The sequence below is a fragment of the Bombus flavifrons genome, chromosome 4 (genome assembly GCF_040668555.2).
Source record: "Bombus flavifrons isolate JBK064 chromosome 4, iyBomFlav1_principal, whole genome shotgun sequence".
Classification (NCBI taxonomy): Eukaryota; Metazoa; Arthropoda; class Insecta; order Hymenoptera; family Apidae; genus Bombus; species Bombus flavifrons.
Genome location: NC_138445.1, coordinates 9,827,770 through 9,846,302, shown reverse-complemented (window position 1 = coordinate 9,846,302; position 18,533 = coordinate 9,827,770). Strand labels below are relative to the sequence as shown.

General features: G+C 45.0%; 1 protein-coding gene across 17 annotated transcripts in view; it reads left to right on the top strand.

The window, feature by feature from the left end:
* Positions 1-18,533, top strand: part of Rim (Rab3 interacting molecule) — a 69,548-nt gene that overhangs the window by 33,133 nt on the left and 17,882 nt on the right. For 11 of the 17 annotated variants that reach the window (XM_069112168.1, XM_069112165.1, XM_069112162.1 and 8 more), the window contains 11 exons: positions 4,960-5,173; positions 5,852-6,115; positions 6,954-7,001; positions 8,741-9,005; positions 9,693-9,944; positions 10,500-10,685; positions 14,284-14,313; positions 16,600-16,750; positions 17,330-17,496; positions 17,582-17,757; positions 18,125-18,362. In XM_069112168.1, the coding sequence (XP_068968269.1) occupies positions 4,960-5,173; positions 5,852-6,115; positions 6,954-7,001; positions 8,741-9,005; positions 9,693-9,944; positions 10,500-10,685; positions 14,284-14,313; positions 16,600-16,750; positions 17,330-17,496; positions 17,582-17,757; positions 18,125-18,362 (1,991 nt within the window). The remainder of the gene's footprint in view (positions 1-4,959; positions 5,174-5,851; positions 6,116-6,953; positions 7,002-8,740; positions 9,006-9,692; positions 9,945-10,499; positions 10,686-14,283; positions 14,314-16,599; positions 16,751-17,329; positions 17,497-17,581; positions 17,758-18,124; positions 18,363-18,533) is intronic. The other 6 variants (XM_069112163.1, XM_069112173.1, XM_069112166.1 and 3 more) reach the window with 5 other exon arrangements.

Genomic DNA, 18,533 nt, shown 5'->3' with positions numbered 1-18,533 from the left:
GATGCTTTCTTCGCGTACCCCCCATTCTCTCTCTTTCTCTCTCTTTCATCATTTCATTTTTCTTAAACTAGCCACGTATTATATACATATATATATATATATATATGTTCTTCTCTTGGATCAAACGACGCGACTCAACGGAACGCCAGCAAACCGGATCCCACGTTCTCTCGTCATTTATCGACTTCTCAGCTCATTTATCGATTGCCTTTCTAACCGTTTATCAAAACGCATCTCGATCTCCATCCTCCGGATATTCTAGAGAGACGTTTCTGTCCTAGTTATCGATCGTTTCGCGTTCTTCGCTAGTTTCACAGCGCCGTTCCGACGACTCGTGTGAAACGTCGTCTCGCGATACACCCGACTCTCATCCAAACCCTCACATCGCCACTGTTCATTCACCACACGATACATCCCGCTACGATATATCGCTTCACGTTATTAAACGAGCAGGGGTTCAGAGGCGAGAGAGCGCGACCACGTTTAATCAAGTTTCCACGGGATCACCGTCGAGCCGTTTCGTTTGACGAATTTTCGAAAACGGAACGTCGCTGTTAATTGGAAACTCGTTTCTTTGTCAGCTTGTTTTTCGCGAGAAAAGATTATTCTCTTCGCCGCTGGCCCCTTACAACTTTAAAGCGAAGAATGTTTAAGAAGAGCTTAGATTGCGAATATAATCGCTCCTTTCTTCAGTTTTTCATCTTCATTTGGTAGAACGAAATTGAAACGATAAATTTCTAATGATATACTGCTGGCTGTACGTATTTTAATAGTCTGCATTTATTCGAAAATCCTAAATTTTATTTCATCTGGTATTCCATATTATAAGACACTCATGATGTGAATGATATCACTATGTTGATACAGTTAATCAGAATTAACTCAATATAACCAGAGTAAATAAATACACGTAATCATGTTTCTATATCGATAAAAGCAAACGCTGATACTGTCAAAAACGCTCGTATTCGGTAATTGCAAAGACAAAAATTCCGTCTGGTTTGATAATTCTAATCTCAAATATCAGCACGTACCCTAATACTGATAATAACGACCAGCAGCGTAGAATATAACACGATATAAAATCGTCTAAACCATTAAGATTTATCGTCCTCTTATTAAACTCTCAATCAATCGTAAAATGAAGCAAGTTCTATTCTACCATTTCAAGATTAACCGAAGATAAGCGCTGTTTAAAAAATATCAAAGTAATAAAAAGGCTAGAGTCATTGCGTGAAAAGTCGAGCAAACAGGGCCGACATCATCGTTCGTCATCGTCGTTCCGGACGGATGGCTTGCAGCATTCAAACGCTGGTTTTCCGATAGCCTCCTTGCCGGGCGTATTTGTCAATTTGCCGGCGTCGGGACGGCCGATGGGCAACCACGGTTCGATTATCCGTTATTGTTATTACACGATCCCGTAAATCGGCTTCGAATTTCGATCCGCGCGCGGCCATTCTTTCGAATCTTTCCCACACTCTGTCTCGGATGTCTCTCGTTCGAATTCGTTCGAACGGAACCGACCGCTTATAAGCCATAGAACACCGCGACGGTTTGCATCGGTTTGCCCGATTAATCGTTCGTTCCCGGACAGAAAGCTTCCGCGAACATGTGAATTAAGGACGATCGTGAGATTCGAATCTCTCCCCGGTGGGTAAAACGATAGACGAGACGTCTCCAATGCTTTCAGTTTAAACGGCACTTCGAAAGAGAAAGACTAATCGACCGTAAGTATTTGGGTACTAAGAAACTCTAACAAATTTTACTTTATTTAGTATGTTAATCTTGCTGGCTTTTTTATTATTTAAATATACTACTTTCCAATAGGAATAAACTATTTCAAAATATGAAAAGGAGATATTCAGTGATATACAAAAGCGAAACAGGCGTCAGGAGGAGGGTAGAGTTAAATCATAATACAGATATAGGTATAATAAAGTAATTAAATTATGATATATAATATAAGTGTACAATAAAGCGACTAGAAGATAAAGGCAGTAGAAAACGTTAAATTTCTGTTAAACAAATACTTACGGCAGATGTCTTAATACTTACGGCAACGTACATTGGATTTATAGACGGAAAGTATTTCACAAGACGACTTTACGACAGAGAATTTTCCTCCCGATGAAATAAAGCAGGAAATCTTGTATCGATTTTTAGCACACGTGTAGCAATGGCGGGGAGGGGGGCATGTTTCAAAGTTTCTCCCCGGTGAAATGAGGGAAATTATAGCTTCTTAAAGCCCGTCCGGAACACCCTGTACGAGCCGCAATAAAAACGACAATTCAGTGCTCGCCAAGAGGTCGAGGTAATTCTTGAAAAATTCTCGGTGCCGCAACGAGAACGAGGGAATTGCGGCTGTGTCACGGTGCCGGCGTGACCGAGTTCCCGAGGCCCCTTTTTCGACGGCGAAAATATCACTCGATCGTTCTCCTTTAGTTTCTACAATTACCCTGCGTCTTGATCTCGTAAGAGATCTTTGTCTCGAACGGGAACGAACGATTACCCTCGCGGCCAGTTTCGAATCGCGTGCATCTTCAGGCAAGTCGATATAATCACCAGTTTACGGATCATCGTTCGATAAATAGAAGAAGACAGGAAACTGTAGGGGATGGAAAGGCCGTGCTCCAATTATGCGAAGCAAATAAGCAAGATTAAATTCGGTCCGAATAAACGAACGGCAATCGAGCAATTTATCCATCGGCGATGAATCTCGTGTATTTCTTCCGTCGAATCAAGATCGACCTTTTTCCGGGATTGAGCCATTGTCCATTCAAGTCGACGATTCTTCTTTAAAAATCGTTTATGATAAGAAACCGTCGATTAGTTGATAAACGTATACGATGATCAGAATGTCTAGAAATTGGATCATGATCGAAAATAACCATCGTACGAAATTAAATTGTGTATTCCGTAGTTGACACGCGTGGATTCTGTTATTGAACGAACTCCATTCGAGCGGATAATGTTGATGAAACAATATTTGTGAGAATTTCACGAGATAATCGTTTGCCATTCTGCCGATATCCCGGCTACATTGAATCAAAGTTACGTACGTTCATGCCACTTTGTTTTATAAATATCGATATATCTTCGTAATCCTGGTCATAACCTTTCGTACGATTTTCTTGGAAATAATAGTTTGGGAAGTTGAGATCTGCTAGGAACGTGACGACTGTCAATTCGTGGAAGAATAGGGGATTTCACGAGTCGGTACCGTTCCAAAACGTCCAATTAAAATGGCCGAAAGGATGGCTGGTTGTTGAGAAAGGCGTACCTGTTTCATAATTAATCGAATTGGAGCACGGCCAAAGGATATCCGAAGCAGTGGCGAGTCTCGACGACCTCGTTAAGTCTCGTCGATCAGTTTCGCGGTGTCTTTTGATAAATCCGCGACTTCTCGGCGTCCCGGAAACGAAACACGGATGTAATTGGCTGCGCCCGTGCAGTACCAGCGATGAAACGAAAACTAGTTCTCGGTGTTAGTTTCTAAGTTGCGCGTATTTTAAATAGAGGCAGAGAAAAGCAAAATGGAAGGGAAAAAATCATGGATTGAAACTCACATTTCATAATGGGAGAACGAACATATTTTAAGCGACCTCTTTCGGGTTTAACAAGAGTTCTTAACGGAACTTCCGAACGCGCGTTTAACTCCGTTAATGAAATATTTAATTACAACTATTCCATCGGACTCTGTGCCGTGAAATGAAAAGTGGAAAGAAAAGCCCGTGTCGAGTGCATAATCCAAAGTTTCTTAGATCCTTTAATTAGGGCAAACAAAGAGAAAAAAAAGAAGAAAGAAATAACAAGGAGGAATAAAAGATAAACGTGACACGGTTCAGGCAGCCAATTATATCGGGGTTAAGCAAAGTATCGTAATAAATGAAAGCTGAGAGATAAGATTGAAATTAGGATTTAATATAGAACCAATCGTCTCCTGTACGAATGATACTTTACGATATTTGTCTGCGAAATCAAAGTGCCACGACTCACTCACGATCGACACGATCAACTGGAAACCGAAAGGAGGCGACCCCTCTCCCTAAAGTAGATCCACCAGATGAGTCGAGTCGCTCTTCGACAGAGAAACCTCAACTTCAACGGTGTTTTTTTTTCTTTTACGAAATGCAATCACGTCGCTGTCGCATGCCTGGAACCTTGAGTACCTCGAACATCGGACGTTCGAAGGGACTGACTGTCGCTTTTCTGCTCGTATGCCTGTTGATAAAGCATGTCGCAAAGCATGAACATAGTAACTATTCATACTGTATACGATGTACGATCATTAGATGTACGATAGCGTGCTTTTTCCTTTTGTCGAGCTTGATCGTTTTACCATTCGCTCTTAAACATGTAGATTCACTTCACATACGAACACGTTTTTGTAAATCTGGAGAATACTCGAATGAAATATTTCGATCGTTAAACATTTACGGAATTTGTATAACACACCCATGTATATTACAATTGAATCGATAACAAGATTCGAGTATCCTCTGTGTCGCGCGCATCGCATCGCCCACGAAGGCTACCATCATTCTCTTCAGCTTCTCTTTCATCAGAATGCCCTGCGACAGAAATATCCTGCGACTGATGACGCGATCGATACCGAGTTCCTTTGGTGGCTTGATTAACGCTATACAATCCGGCAGGCGCAGGATATTCTTCCAGGAAGGTCAGCTTGAATCCATCAACGTCACAGTCCGTTTCACGAATTACTTTCATAGCGATCAGTCGAGTCACGCCAGGAATTTGGAAACCAATGCACGATATTACCAGACACGAATCCTCCGGAGATTCCGTTTCGCATCGCATTTGGTTCTCAAGTTCTTCGGCGTGAGAAGACACGCGTTCCTTCCACCCACCCTCTTCTCATCTCACGCGAATCCGCGACAGAAGTCTGACAATGAAAAGCAAAGAAAAAACCAAAGAAAAACCGTTCTCCGCGCTTCGTAGCATCCGTTATCCTGGCAAGTGAGCAGAGACGGTCAGAAGATCATTGGCCACATGGTGTTGCGAAAGCAGCCCGGAAGCGGCTCCGGAAGCAGTAGTAGCATACTGGGGCTGAAAGTGGTCGGCGGCAAACTGTTGGAGGATGGCTCTATGGGCGCCGTCATCGAGAAGGTCAAGAAGGGTAGCACGGCTGACATAGAAGGTCAACTGAGACCCGGTAAGAACGATAAATTTAACCTCGGTGCCCTAGAATCCTGTGCCTCCAAAAGCTTTCCTCCTTCCTAGCTTCGACCAACTGTTTCACCGACTCTGTGATTCGTAGAGTATTTCAGAGAGAGACAAAGCGATTTTATATGCATTTTCTGAAAAGAGCTTTGGCACTGTTATTTAATATGTTATTTTGAGCGACAATTCGAACCAAAAGCTTATAGAGAACGATTTAATTTTTCAGTTATACGTTCATTATATCATATTCATTTACTTCGCAAACTCTAAATTATTGGTAGTGCAAATATAGCAAGAAGTGACCATCTTCATCCATAATATGCGAACTATCTCCAGTTCAGGCGGAATTTATCGACGATTAAATAAGTTACGTAAACGAGAAGTGCTTTAACGTCTCCTCAAACCGAAAGAGCCTTCGTCGGTTCGATCCAACCCGCCACAAACGCAGTTTCATCACCTGAAGCTAGAATCACCGTGTCAGGACTTTTCCTCCACAAAAGCTCCAGATACCATCCCCTTGCATACCCCGATCCATTGGGAAACCTCGGTAGCATTTCCAGCGAGGGGCTCACTGTCCGAAGTAAATAAATCCCCCGTTGTCCATCCCCCCTCCCCCCCGGTCCCGGAGGCGATCCAATAGGAGAACAGACCGGACATTCAACGATTTCAGGTGACGAGGTGATCAAGTGGAACGGCAGGTCCCTCCAGGGCAAAAGCTTCCGTGAAGTTTACGACATCATCGCCGAGTCGAGACAGGAGCCTCAAGTGGAGCTGGTAGTTTCGCGGAATCTATCGTCGACGACGGGTCCGGTGACGATGCCTGCGGGGCTGACACCCACAGCGCCGATGCCGTCAAGGAAGATCGCCGCGCAGATCCAATGGAGACAAAAGCACCCGGAGACGATATCCGGGCCACAGCAACCGCATCACAAAGGTGACTATGTGCTTCAAGCTTCGTTCGTTCCCTTCCTTCTTCTTCTTCTTCGTCTATTTCTTCTTCGACTGTGTTTCTTTTCTTTCCTCCTACCTCGTTGGACACACGCTCTCAGGATCTGTTCTCAGGCCGTTCTCTTTACTTCTTTGCCTCCCTTCTTATCTGGCCCGAATACATATACATGTCTCGTAGAGTATACTGTATACACACACGGTCGCTGACAGATGTTTTTAAAAAGCAGAAAAAAAAAAAAAATGATGATAGCATTTAAAACGCCCCCGGAGCATAACGCGCGTTTAGACGACAAGGTAGAGAAGGTAGACAGTGTATCAAGAAGTAGCTCAGACAGCTACTCGATAGATCACACTTAGGATGTGTTATGGGAGTTTGCGAACGAGTAGTGGTTTGAGAGAGAGAACTTGTACCTCGTTCCACGACGAGTACTCGGTCTCCCGTTATTGTACGAGGTGCTTGTTGAACGATAAAAGATATCAATTTATCGACGATGATCATTACCATTGAATCAATGATGCACACGATGTATAGTTTTACGATATTGGAATATTAATAAAGTCGGAGAAGTGGTAGATTTGTTACGTAGATCGTTCAGCAAGTCTACTTTTAGTAGTATATTGTGTAGTATAGAGAGTTCTATAGCTAACTTAGTAAGATACAATTTGCCGTATTTCTCCAGATCGTTGAAATTTTAAGAGAATTTGCAAAAGTCGATAAACCAATCGATACGAGAGCATACGAGAAAATATCGGGTCCCTACCTAAGTCATACCATAGACATAAGTACAGTTAAGCGTATTAAAAACGACGCTATATTGTCACAGATTATATGATTTTTCGTATTCCAGGTCTTAAGAAATGTATTCTATGGGGTAGGCCTCAAAATTTCTTAAATTTCTCGATCCCAAATAATCGGTGTCTTCCCCCTCATCCGTGTTTGTGGTTCTGTATTTCACTCCCTTTGAATCTTTCTGTTCCTTTCTTTCTTGATTCGATAATCTTAGGAAGATTCACTGGGAAATGGTGAAACGAAAGGGTTTTACCATTCTCACCGTAAAGTAGAACAAAAAAAGCAACGATTATCGAGTGCACCGGTATCGAGATGGATGCTTAACGAGAACCATTACGACTGTTATATCGCTTTCTGTATACCATCGATGTTATCGTAGAACGTAGAGAGTAGTGCCAATGCACCCCTGCTAACACCGCCGTTTTTACGATACATAGTTTTATGGGAGCAACAACTTGAAACAAGTGAATCTTTTGTGTCTTTCTTTTCTTTTTTTTTTTGTATCTCTACTCCTCGTTGACCACGAAGGACCATACATTTAAATCCTTCTGTATATAATGCGCCATTCTACGATTTACCCATTTTATAGACTCTTTGAAAAGCTGCACCGTTTTACGATTCGCGATTTACGATGCAAAAGGTTTATAGAAACGAAGAAAGAAACGTAGGCGTTTATTAACGTTTCGCTTGTGTGACGATATCAATCATCGTGTTTCCGAGATGAATAACACGATTATTAAATTAATGCGTTTTAATCATTCTTTGTCTGTGTAATGTAAAAACGATTGTTTGAATAATTGTTATTGTGAAGCAGTGTTATTTTATAAACTGACGATAGCTAGACGTCTTCAGGAAGAGAACGTACGGAAGAGAACGCAACACTGCCGACGTGTATGCACTTTCCATGCTGCATCGCGGGGCTGCGTATAAACGCATCCGCGAACCATTTTACTGCATCTACCGCTAATCCGCCGGCTGCGTTCGATGCATCTACACAAGGATGCGTTATTTTCGCTATCGGCAGCTCGAGAGAGTATCCTGCACGTGAATTGTGATATCTCCCGAGGAATGGATGTATCTGCCCGCAAATTGCATTACACCCTGCTGATGGAAGGGAAGTTACGGGTTCTCGGCGAATCTTACAGTGATTCGATGGTTAACGCGGTTGCAACCATTCTAAACGTAACCTCCCGGAGTAATCTGTGAATTTCCACGGAATTAAATTTCCCAATTCACAGGATGCGACCACCAGACGATGTATGCACGCACGAACTACCGTCGAATCTCTGTAACCCAGTATAATCTACCCGTTTCCCCTAACCAAGAATAATCCAAATTCGTGGTCGCAAAACGTTTTCCATAGTATAACAATTTATCGAACATCTCGCCGTAAGTTCCTCGAATTTCTTGCATTTGCCCGAAACTCGAACGTCACTCAATATTCCCCGGCTACCTCCGCCTGTATTCCAAGATTCGGTGTCCTAGTAAAAGATCGTCGAACCCACGTCCCCGTTCGCCCCAACGTTTTACGAGATCGTTCGCGAATTTTGCGTACACCTTTCGTACACCGCGATACGAAGCATCCAACTAGCTGCACACGATGCCATCTTCCCTCTTTTTTCTTTTTTTTCTAGCCATTCGCGAATGCTCGTATCACATACGATATATACCTACACTGTTTTATATATGTATATATATATCGTATATTACATAAATAGACCCCTTTAAACACACCACGTAGCCCAAATTCCACCGTTCGAAGTTCTACCAGGTGTACGAAGAAGATCTAAAGTCTAGTCGGCACTGAACAATCACTTGCAGAGTTATACGACGCGAGGCGCGAGAAACCTTCGGTTTTAGTGACCTCGCCGGGCTCGCCGGATCTTCACGCTCAAGGACGCGCCAGGCACCTCCGACACACTTCCGGCAATGCGAACGTCGGAGGTAATCTTCAGGTGAAGCTGAGCTTCGATTCCGTGGCGCTACGGTTGATCGTCACGTTGATCTGTGCGGCTGGGCTCACGCCCAGGAGCAACGGCCAACCCAGAAATCCCTACGCCAAGATCTTCCTGCTTCCGGACAAGAGGTGAGTGAGCTCGATTGGCCCAGAAACTAAGTACGCCTCTACGTGTGCTGTATTTTGTCTTGCAGCGACTTGTTTCTTCTTAAATAATTCTATTCCTCCTATCCTACGTTACGAACGAGTGATATTTTATAAGAAAAAACGTTATGTTCCGGCGCTGGAACGAGTTTCTTCGTTTTCTCCGAGAGATTCTCGACGGAGAACGTGCTTCGTTTTTCTCGTTGAATGTCGATAAACGGACGGTGTATAGATTTTTATGGGCCACGAGCGTGCGTTTCAAATCACCGGCGGAAACTTCTATCCTTTTCGTAGAGTAGAATGCAAAAAGAATCGAGCTCACGATGCTCGATGGCGCCGGGCAAAGATTTCGCGAGGGCGTTTATGCACGTCGGGGACAACAGTGCGATCATGTCGAAGTCGAAACTGTCCTGCTTTCGAGATAAATCATTTCCTAAAGAAGCGTTCGCGAGCCAAAAGATAGCCGTTGAACTTGGCCGGGCTGCCAAACGATCTCACTGCTACACCAGAGCTCCCCAACCACTGTTTCGTTTCCCTCCCTCGAAGTGGCGTTGTCTTGTTAATGCTCGACATCGATCGTCTGGTATCGCCCCATTTGCGCGTCGATTCTACGAACGTATCAAGGACGTGTTCTATCATTCATCCTTCTATCTAATTCGTGTCCCGATGCAGCGAAAAGTCGAAGAGACGAACGAAGACGTTGGCGAACACGAACGATCCAAAGTGGAACCAAACGTTCATCTACGACGGAATCAGGAGGCCAGAGCTGAGGAAAAGGGCGTTGGAAGTAACCGTGTGGGACTACGGGAAGTACGACACGAACGATTTTCTCGGCGAAGCGATACTGGAACTGGCGACAGCTCATCTCGACGAGGAGCCCGAGTGGCATCCGCTGACTGGCCACGGGGAACACCGACATATTGGGTATGTGAATCAGCTCGGTAGACCTTAGGATGTTTCACTTCTTCATGCCTCTGAGATGAGACGCAATCGCTACAACGCATTCGTTCGCTTGTTGCAATGAGAGACTAGGAGAGATATCTTAGAGATTGGTGACTGACGAATACTCTTTGCGCTTCTTAGTCGCTGAATGCAAACAAAAAGTAAACCGAGTCTTCTAGAAAGCTTGTGAGAAGGACTAGGCCTCTGTAGGCGTGCAGCTATTTTTTCCGAGTATTTAGGCTGAGGGAGAAGGAATCCGTCGACGGTCACGTGCGTTAACCCTTTTCTATATCACGTACGATCGCGGTGTATATACGGGCAACGTTTAATTCCCGTAGAATCAACGGAAAGATGATAAAGAAAAAGAAAAAAGAAAAAAAAAAACGAATGAAAAACGTTGAATAATACGATGCAGCGAAAAGAGCAAGTATTTTCCGAATGATGTCGCGTCGTTCAGCGAATCCGTTCGGCTGATTCTTTTTCACCTAGCGCTAGCGAGAAGAGCGTAGCGTGAGATCTAAATTTCGCGTTGCACAGATACTATCAGGAGCCCGATGACATGGTGATAACTCCGGTGGACTGCCATCTCAGTCCACCGTCGACGACGTCGCGGCTGAGCGACTCTGACACTTCCGAATGCGATATCACGGACTGCGACGTCTCCAGGGAGCAAAGGAGAACAGCTGACGGTGCCAGTATAAGCAGTATCGGCAGTTCCTCCAGGTAAGAGCATCCTTCGAAAATCTCTCTACGTCGCGTCCCGAGAACTCTTCCACCAAACCGCCCCGAAACGATATACAATATAATATAAAACCGGGGGAGAGAGAAGAGCCCGTGCTATTTTCACGGCCGACGCGGCGCAAAAACCTTCTTCCACGACCGCACACCGGCCGGGATAACCGAGAACAGGGACCCGAGTCGAAAGTTGAAAACGTTTTGTAACGAGAAATAATTGTCAACGTCGTCTATCCATCGTCGATCCATCGTGGGAGTATACGCGGATCCACGTAAACACCGTCGATAGTAAGATGCAGATAGAATTAACGCTATGAGCAAGAAGTTTGAGACCGCCTCCTTCTCGTTTTCCTTTCTTTTTGTTTTCCCTAAAGACAGTACGCGTTTAGTTGCATTTACGCGTAGATATTGTTCTTTTATTTGCATGTAGACACATAGTGCGCTTTGGTAATCGTTTTCTCTTTTTTTTTTTTTTTTTTTGTAGCATCCTCGGTTCGTCAGTCCAGTGTATTTATTTAAGAAGAAACATTCTAAAAATGAGCCGATTCTTTTTACAGCGAGATGTTAACTTCTATATCAACGTTATTTTCTGTCTTTCGTTAAAGAAAGAAAAGGAAAGAAAAATATATAGATGGTTCGAGCTACGCAAGAAATGACGACGAAAACGTGAACGATCCATGGGGTGGTTTCAAACTCGTGTTCGATAGTGTGCCTCGCGTTGGCCGCGAGCTGAAGAGGAGACCACGAGATTAACGCGCGTCGGTTCCCGTTAATCGATCCACGGACCATCTTGAACGGGCGATGAAGAATTTGTCGAGAAGCGGAGAGAGAGAGAGAGAGAGGGCTGTGTCGTGCAAGGTCCCACGTGGCTGAACCAGTGCAGTTCATCAGGAATTAATGATACTTAACGGAAGTAGCGTGCCGATGTCCTTGGCCAACAGAAATCGCGTTACTAATCTGTTCGAGAGTTCCTATTCCTGGCTTAAGATCTCGTTTACAGGTCCCGTAACCGACACCGTAACTGTCGGCATAATGGTTATTCCCTCGGTAGCGTGCGACTTGGTCTTAATCGTCAATAAGACGAGCCGACGCCGCTACTCGAGATTAGCCGCAATTCGAACGTTTCTTCCATGCATCATTGCTCTTTCTTGCATGGTTGCACCTCTTCCGGTTCATTGAGGAGACACACGGGTCAGGCGTGCGTAAGGGATGGTCCAGGATCGATCGAGCGCAATTCCTGTTATTTCGGACGATATCGTGTTTACACACTGATAAATATTTCATCGATTATTGATATATCGATTCTTCGTTATTCCAATCAAATTCTATAATTTCTCCAAAGTTCGACTTTTGGAAAACTTGTGCATGAACTATACTCGTGTTAGAGGGTGTGAATAACGGAGTCTTAAGAGGAGCAGGGTGTTTACGCGACTTAGATGCTCCAAGTCGGCGGAGGCCGATCTCACCAGGTGAATCTCCGGATGATTGAAAGAGGAGCATTTTTATCTGTTGTGCTTGCGGAAGGCGGCGTCGCCGTGACGTAAAGGCGACGACCACAACGACGAAAGGGAGACAGAGACAGAGACAATGCGGCGGGGTGAGGTGTGTGAATAAAGGTGTAGGTGGGAGGGGGAGGGTTGTGGGAACGAGAAAGAGAATTAGAGAAAGGGAGAGGAGAGAGGCCGTGAGCCAAGTTATAAAACTGGGCAACAAGCCAATTGACATGCCAGTTGGCCTGCAACCACCGCTGGCTGCGGAAGCCAGCCCCTGAGCCTCGTATCCATATTAATATTCCAACGATGACGTCCGATCGTTATTTGTGAGTGCAAAGTGCTTTCTCTCGAATATCTCGGTTCTTTATTTTTCTCCGAGGAAACGAGAAAAAAAGAAAGAAATACGGACTATCGACAAAGTGGCGGAGTTGAAACCGACAGGGGGTGAAAAACGGAAGGGTGAGCAAACTAGGAGAAAAAAGGGTAAAACAAAGAGGATACGAAACGAAGCCCACGGCTACGGACGGTGGTAAACGGCGTGCCTAAACAAATCCACTTTGAACGAGACGCTTAATAAAGTTTTTTGTCGTTTGCACAGAGGGCACGGCCCACAATTCGTTCAATTTCCTCTGAATTTCGTGGCCACCGGTATCTTTCGAATCCAGTGACTCGCGAGGGTATAGGTCAGGACCTCTGACAAGTTAATCGACTTCCTTTTAAACTCGCCAGGATCCGTGACTAGCTTCGAATTTGCTGATTTACACCCGCAAAGACTGGACCATCTACCCTTTTATCCGAGTGTTTGTTTCTTCTACGAGGAAATTCAGTGTTTCGATGTGTGTAACGGTGACGAAGTAACAAATGCATGTGACGCAGAAGTAAAAGCAACATCGAGTATGCGCTAATTATCGTATAGCGTTGTTTGAATTACTTGTGGCCCTAATTCGAAGACCGCTCAAAGAACCGTTGAAGATCGAAGAACCACGAGGTTACCACTCGTCCGTGCCGTTGCAAGGAGGAAATATCGAAGAAGGAAGGAATCTCTGTGCCTCGCAACTCGCTGCCGCTTTGTCCCTCGTCCGTTTGTGTCTCTCGGTTACCATTCCCGGCTCTAATTGGTCGAACCTTTGTAAATTTATTCCACGGATGATGCTTGGAATTCTCGAGCCACGTTCCCTCGAGAGCGTTCTCTGGTTCTCGTAGAGGAGTAATGCGATTGCCATGCCGGCAGGAAACTCCGCCTGCACGCTCGTTCGTTTTCGTTTGTAATCAATCGCCTTATCTGGCCCGACCCTCTTCGATTCGAGGGTGCTCGAATAATAATATCCGTAAGTTTGCCGGGGACTCGTTGAAAATTGCACGACACAGCGTCGAAAGCCCACGAAGGAAAAGTTGCCGGATCTTCCTCGTCGAAAATTTCGCGGCCGCTTCGTTCAATTTTTCATCGAGCATGCACGTCGCTTCCGCGGCCACCTCGAGGTCGCTACGTCGAGGAATCTGTAGAAGCGAATCAGAACGGCGTGTACTCTTCGTTAATCCACGCTGGCCTCAATCTGCGAGTCGCTGACCAATTTTTTCTCCCCTCTTCTTCTCCCTATCCGTTTCATCCCCATTGAGTGGCGATGATACGGCGAGATACGGTCGAGGCGAGCCCGCAGAAAGACACGCGCGCGGCGAATAATTGATACATCCGGCGACATCCGAGGGAGCCGATCGTACGGTGTGCAGATATTTAATAACCTTCAATATCACCTAATAGGATTATCCGAAGGGGTTTCACTGGTTACATTAATAAATCCATCGCCGGTCGAGTCGGCGGCCGCGACGTGTCGTACAGTCAGATTACTCTCTTTTCTTTCACCGCTACGTTCTTTCAGCCCGTTTTCGAGGACACGGTGTAGATATTCTTTATCTTTTTTTTTCTTGTTCAATCGATAATCGAGGAACGTCTATAGTATCCAGTATCGCGTTAACGATGATTCTTCTAACGAGAAACAAAACATTCTAACGAGCCGTAATTTCTCGCGTTGGCGCTAGCCATCCCGTCTATTGATTTTCTTTGTTATTTATCTGTTCTGTTGTTTATTTTTTAGGTTTCATAATATGCCGTCAAATTATAAGCGGTACGGCCATTCAAACTTATATTTCCTCCTCTCTCTCACGAATCACGCAGTCACACACGTTCTTGCATCCTCACCGCTAAGTTAAATAGCGTTCCGAGTGTAGATCAACTATTAACGAACGTGATCGAATATAAGATATTTGCATATGTAGAAACCAACGAACGCAAACTGACGCGATCTCTCGACTCTAGCTGTCGAGCTAGATCGATGAAAACCAACGTAAAGAAATAACAAAAGCAACGTAGCACGATGAGTGCTACGTCAAAGAGATCGCGGCGTTTGTCAGACGTATATTTCCACGTTTCCTCGAAAGAGGTGACTAACGACGCCGTAGTTTCGCGTCATTATCGACGAGAAACGACGGAGATCTAGAAATCCTCCCGGTAACCGTTCACTCTGAACGCACTCACGATGTAAAGTCACTCGAACGTGTCCGTGTGCATCAATGACAACAGGAGGGTCCGTCTGAAAAATCGCTCGATCGTACTAATTCGTCTTTCCCGTGATAAGCTGCCTTTATTTCTTTGTCTTGAAACGTCTCTCGTTACGTCCAACGTTGTACCGAAATAATATTCGAGCTCTATCAACCTAGCGGAAATTCACGTGGGGATACGCTCGTTAAAACGACTATAATTGATCTTCCAAACATATTCGAGGTCTTTCGCGTGTCGAGCTTCTATGCAAGAGACCAGACGCAGGTCGACTTTCGGTAATAGTCGCCGGAGGCTGCTTCCATCCACCCACTTGATGTTTCTGTGTTTGCACGCGGATCGTTCTCTCAGTCGCATGTGCACCAATCGAATGAACTTTATTCGATAGACGAAAGGAATGAAAGAGTTTAGCACGTCGGCATTTAACACGTCGGCGTGCTGTAGATACGCTCGACGAGAAACCGTGTGTATGGTTCGTTTTTCGTCGAACAGCACACGAAACGATTAGACTATATACGAATGAAAAATGAAAGTTAAGAAGAAAGAAAAGCGCAAGAACAAGTAGTTGCGCGCAGAGATTCAGCAGGTCACCGATCATGTAGGCACACGTAGGCGTCATCGTGTCATCGCTTCTTGCATCTGTCCCACGTTTTACGAGACTTAGATTGCGCGAAAGGACATGGCTTTTAGTAACGCTTAGTGCAACGCGATGCATCGGCCGGGGTGGCTCCATTCCCCTGTTCTTTTTATTTGTCCTCTCTTCGGCAAGCTTTACGTCGCGTCAGTGGATATTTGTTGGGCAACGTCCAGTTCGCCGGGGACGTTTCGCGATGCTTATTGGTGTGCCCGTTGCCAGGAACCGGGACGATGACTGTCAGTGGCACCGTTCTCGAAGCGATTCGCGCGCGATCAATCTCCCGGCTACGGTTTTGTACGCATTTGGCTCCGTTGATCAGTCGCGGAACCATTGTTTACAGCAGCCAGGCCAGCCTTTCTTTACCAAGTAGCTTCTTGGCAACCGAATCTGTCCTTCCATTTCGTCGAGGACACCACGGAGAAAACCGTCCAATCTGTGTCCGGCTTTTATTGGCAAATAACTCGTAAGAGATTAGCTTTCGCGCGTGGATTGCGACGTTGTGTATTTGCACTTTGTAGATCGACCGGTTTGTGACCAGTTCTCCGTCCGCAAAATGAGGTAATGAATATTAACTCGAAAGTATAATAATCCTTTCCGGTGATACATTGGTGAACGAATAAAACAATGAAACTTATCGAGAAACGCGAGCCTCCGAAGTAACGCTTCATCGATCGTTGAAATGTACCGCTTGTTGTTCGTAAATTCGTAACTCTTAGTTCGCGACGACGAAAGACGCAACACTGATTGTTTCAAGGCTGAATAATTAGAGCGACTGTCCGTATAGTCCGCATATCTGACAGACCATCGTAGGACGTGCAAATATTTAAAAGGAACGAGCTCCTGACGAATTTTAACTATGAATCACGAGATTGCTTTTAATCTACGGGATATCGGGAAAACAATCTTTTTGTGTCCCTTTATTATTTCTGCCACGTAGTAGAGTAACCTCGCATTCTGTGTTTTGGTCTGCCGCTTAACCGAGTTCGTTTCGTGCGTGTGTCAGGGGTCGGCAGAAAGACCACGGCACGGTGCAACGCGCAGCGTAGAGAATGCATATTTGATAAAGCATCGCCAATGAGAACCAGCCTGGCCGCATGCACTCTGTAATCTAGCGCGAGATCACAGCACTCGCCTTTCCCCTACGTCCATAATTTAACGTAATCTAAGCGTGACAAGACGATCACTAATTGGCGAAAAAATGAACGCATGCCGGAGCAGCCACTATTCTAGTCCCCCGCCGGAAAGGGAGCTGTGCATCGACGGGGAGCATCGAAGTCGAAGGGACATGTCGCCGCAGGGGCGTAAACGGGCCGCCATCATGATACGGGATCAGCCAGCGTCTATTTCTGGTTACCAGACCTATCGCAAGGTGAGTCCCGCTGCGTCATTTCCACCGATTTTCACCGAATACCTCGACGTTCTTTTTCTATGAATTTAACGATCGTTCGACGAACGCGTAGTTTACGTACTCGTTGTAGATTGTCGGATGTAGATTTCGCCAGTCATCGTCTCTGAAAAATCGCACTGAATCTTACAGCTGTGATAATAAGCGGAAGCCGCGAGCGAAGAACGTGACAAGTAATCGGCAACTAACAACAATGAGAATCAAACAAAATCAAGTGACTTTTTAAAACTTGCTGTAAATTCATAATTAACTTTTTAATATACGGAGCCGTTTTTCCCTTCTAACAGATACGATTTAAATATTGGAGCCACATTCGTATTTCTGTAAATCGTTCAATTATAAAATCGTAAAAGAAAAAGTGCACAATTCACGACCTGTAACTTACCAATTTGCTACTATTATTAATTTGTAATTGATCATAGTACGTATAGACTTAAATACACCTATTCTATCCGACACTTTCGTGGTTCGCGTGCAGCATTATCGATTCGTTTTCGCCTACGGAACACCTGGACGGCGTAGTTAAATATCTGTAATCCCCAGGACGATATTCATCGAGGAATGATGGGCCACAGGTCGCATAGTGCAGCACCTATGGACTCGCCGAGCCTTCGGTATCGCGGAAGGTCTCAAAGTCCCACCGGTCATCGCTCTCTGTCTCCGCCGGAACATAGATCCATGCTTTACTCGCATGGCTACGTTCCACCCAGGTATGTTGTATGAGTTATTGACGCGAGCCACAAACGAAACCGTGATAGAGCAGAAAACGAGAACGTTTCGCTTTACGCATTCCAGATTCAGCTCGAGGTCAGCGACAGCCACTCCCACCGGAAGTCCGAAGAAGAGACAATTGCCTCTGATTCCGACGGCTCTGAAGGAAAGGGCTGTTCAGGATCCCGAGGAACGGGCGAGATTTATGAGACACCGCAATAGGCAGGTGCATACCACGTACAGGAGTACGGGTACGGGAGGTGAGCTCACTTTTCCCATTTTGTTCGCCGGGTTATTAATTTCAAAGTTTTCGAATACCTCGTGATACGAGAACAGTAATGAAACCTCGTGAAAATCCGCGTTCCTAATTGACCTTGTTTCGGTAATTTTTGGCTAGCGTGAATACGCCAGGATGAACTTTGTAATAGGATGTTATTAGAGGGTGGACGTTTGACGTGTAAAATTGACCGTAATTTTGAAACAGTTTGATAGCAACTATTTTTATTTTCGATTATATTATCTGTGAAGAAGATCGGTATAGGAGTCATAGGTTGTTGGATATATATTTTAGAATTTACAGATGGCGAAGTACGTGTATTTCCAATGGGAATAATGTTGATTTTTCAGGTTGGGAAAGACACTATAGCGGACTGTCGGATTCGGATCTGCTCTCGATAGATCAGGATCCGTTATCTTTGCCGCACAGTCACCCTTATCGAATGCACAGACCGCGAAGGGGAAATTTAAGTCCTGACAAAGACGTACTTGGTGATCTTGGTGACTCCGATATGGAGAGTATAGCCTCCGTGACGAGCAGTGCCTTCAGTACGCAATCGGAACGACCACGTGGCTCTAGAGGACTAATGTGAGTATAGCTCAATGTCTATTGTATTTTAATTTTCGAGTCGATGACCTTGCATTTCAAAGTCAGTGTACAAAGCAAGACAAGTTCCATAGAGAAGAAAGTATCCCTTTAGAGGAGACAGCCATCCACTGTACCATTTTTACGTGACATTCGGGTAAATCGCGTTCCTTT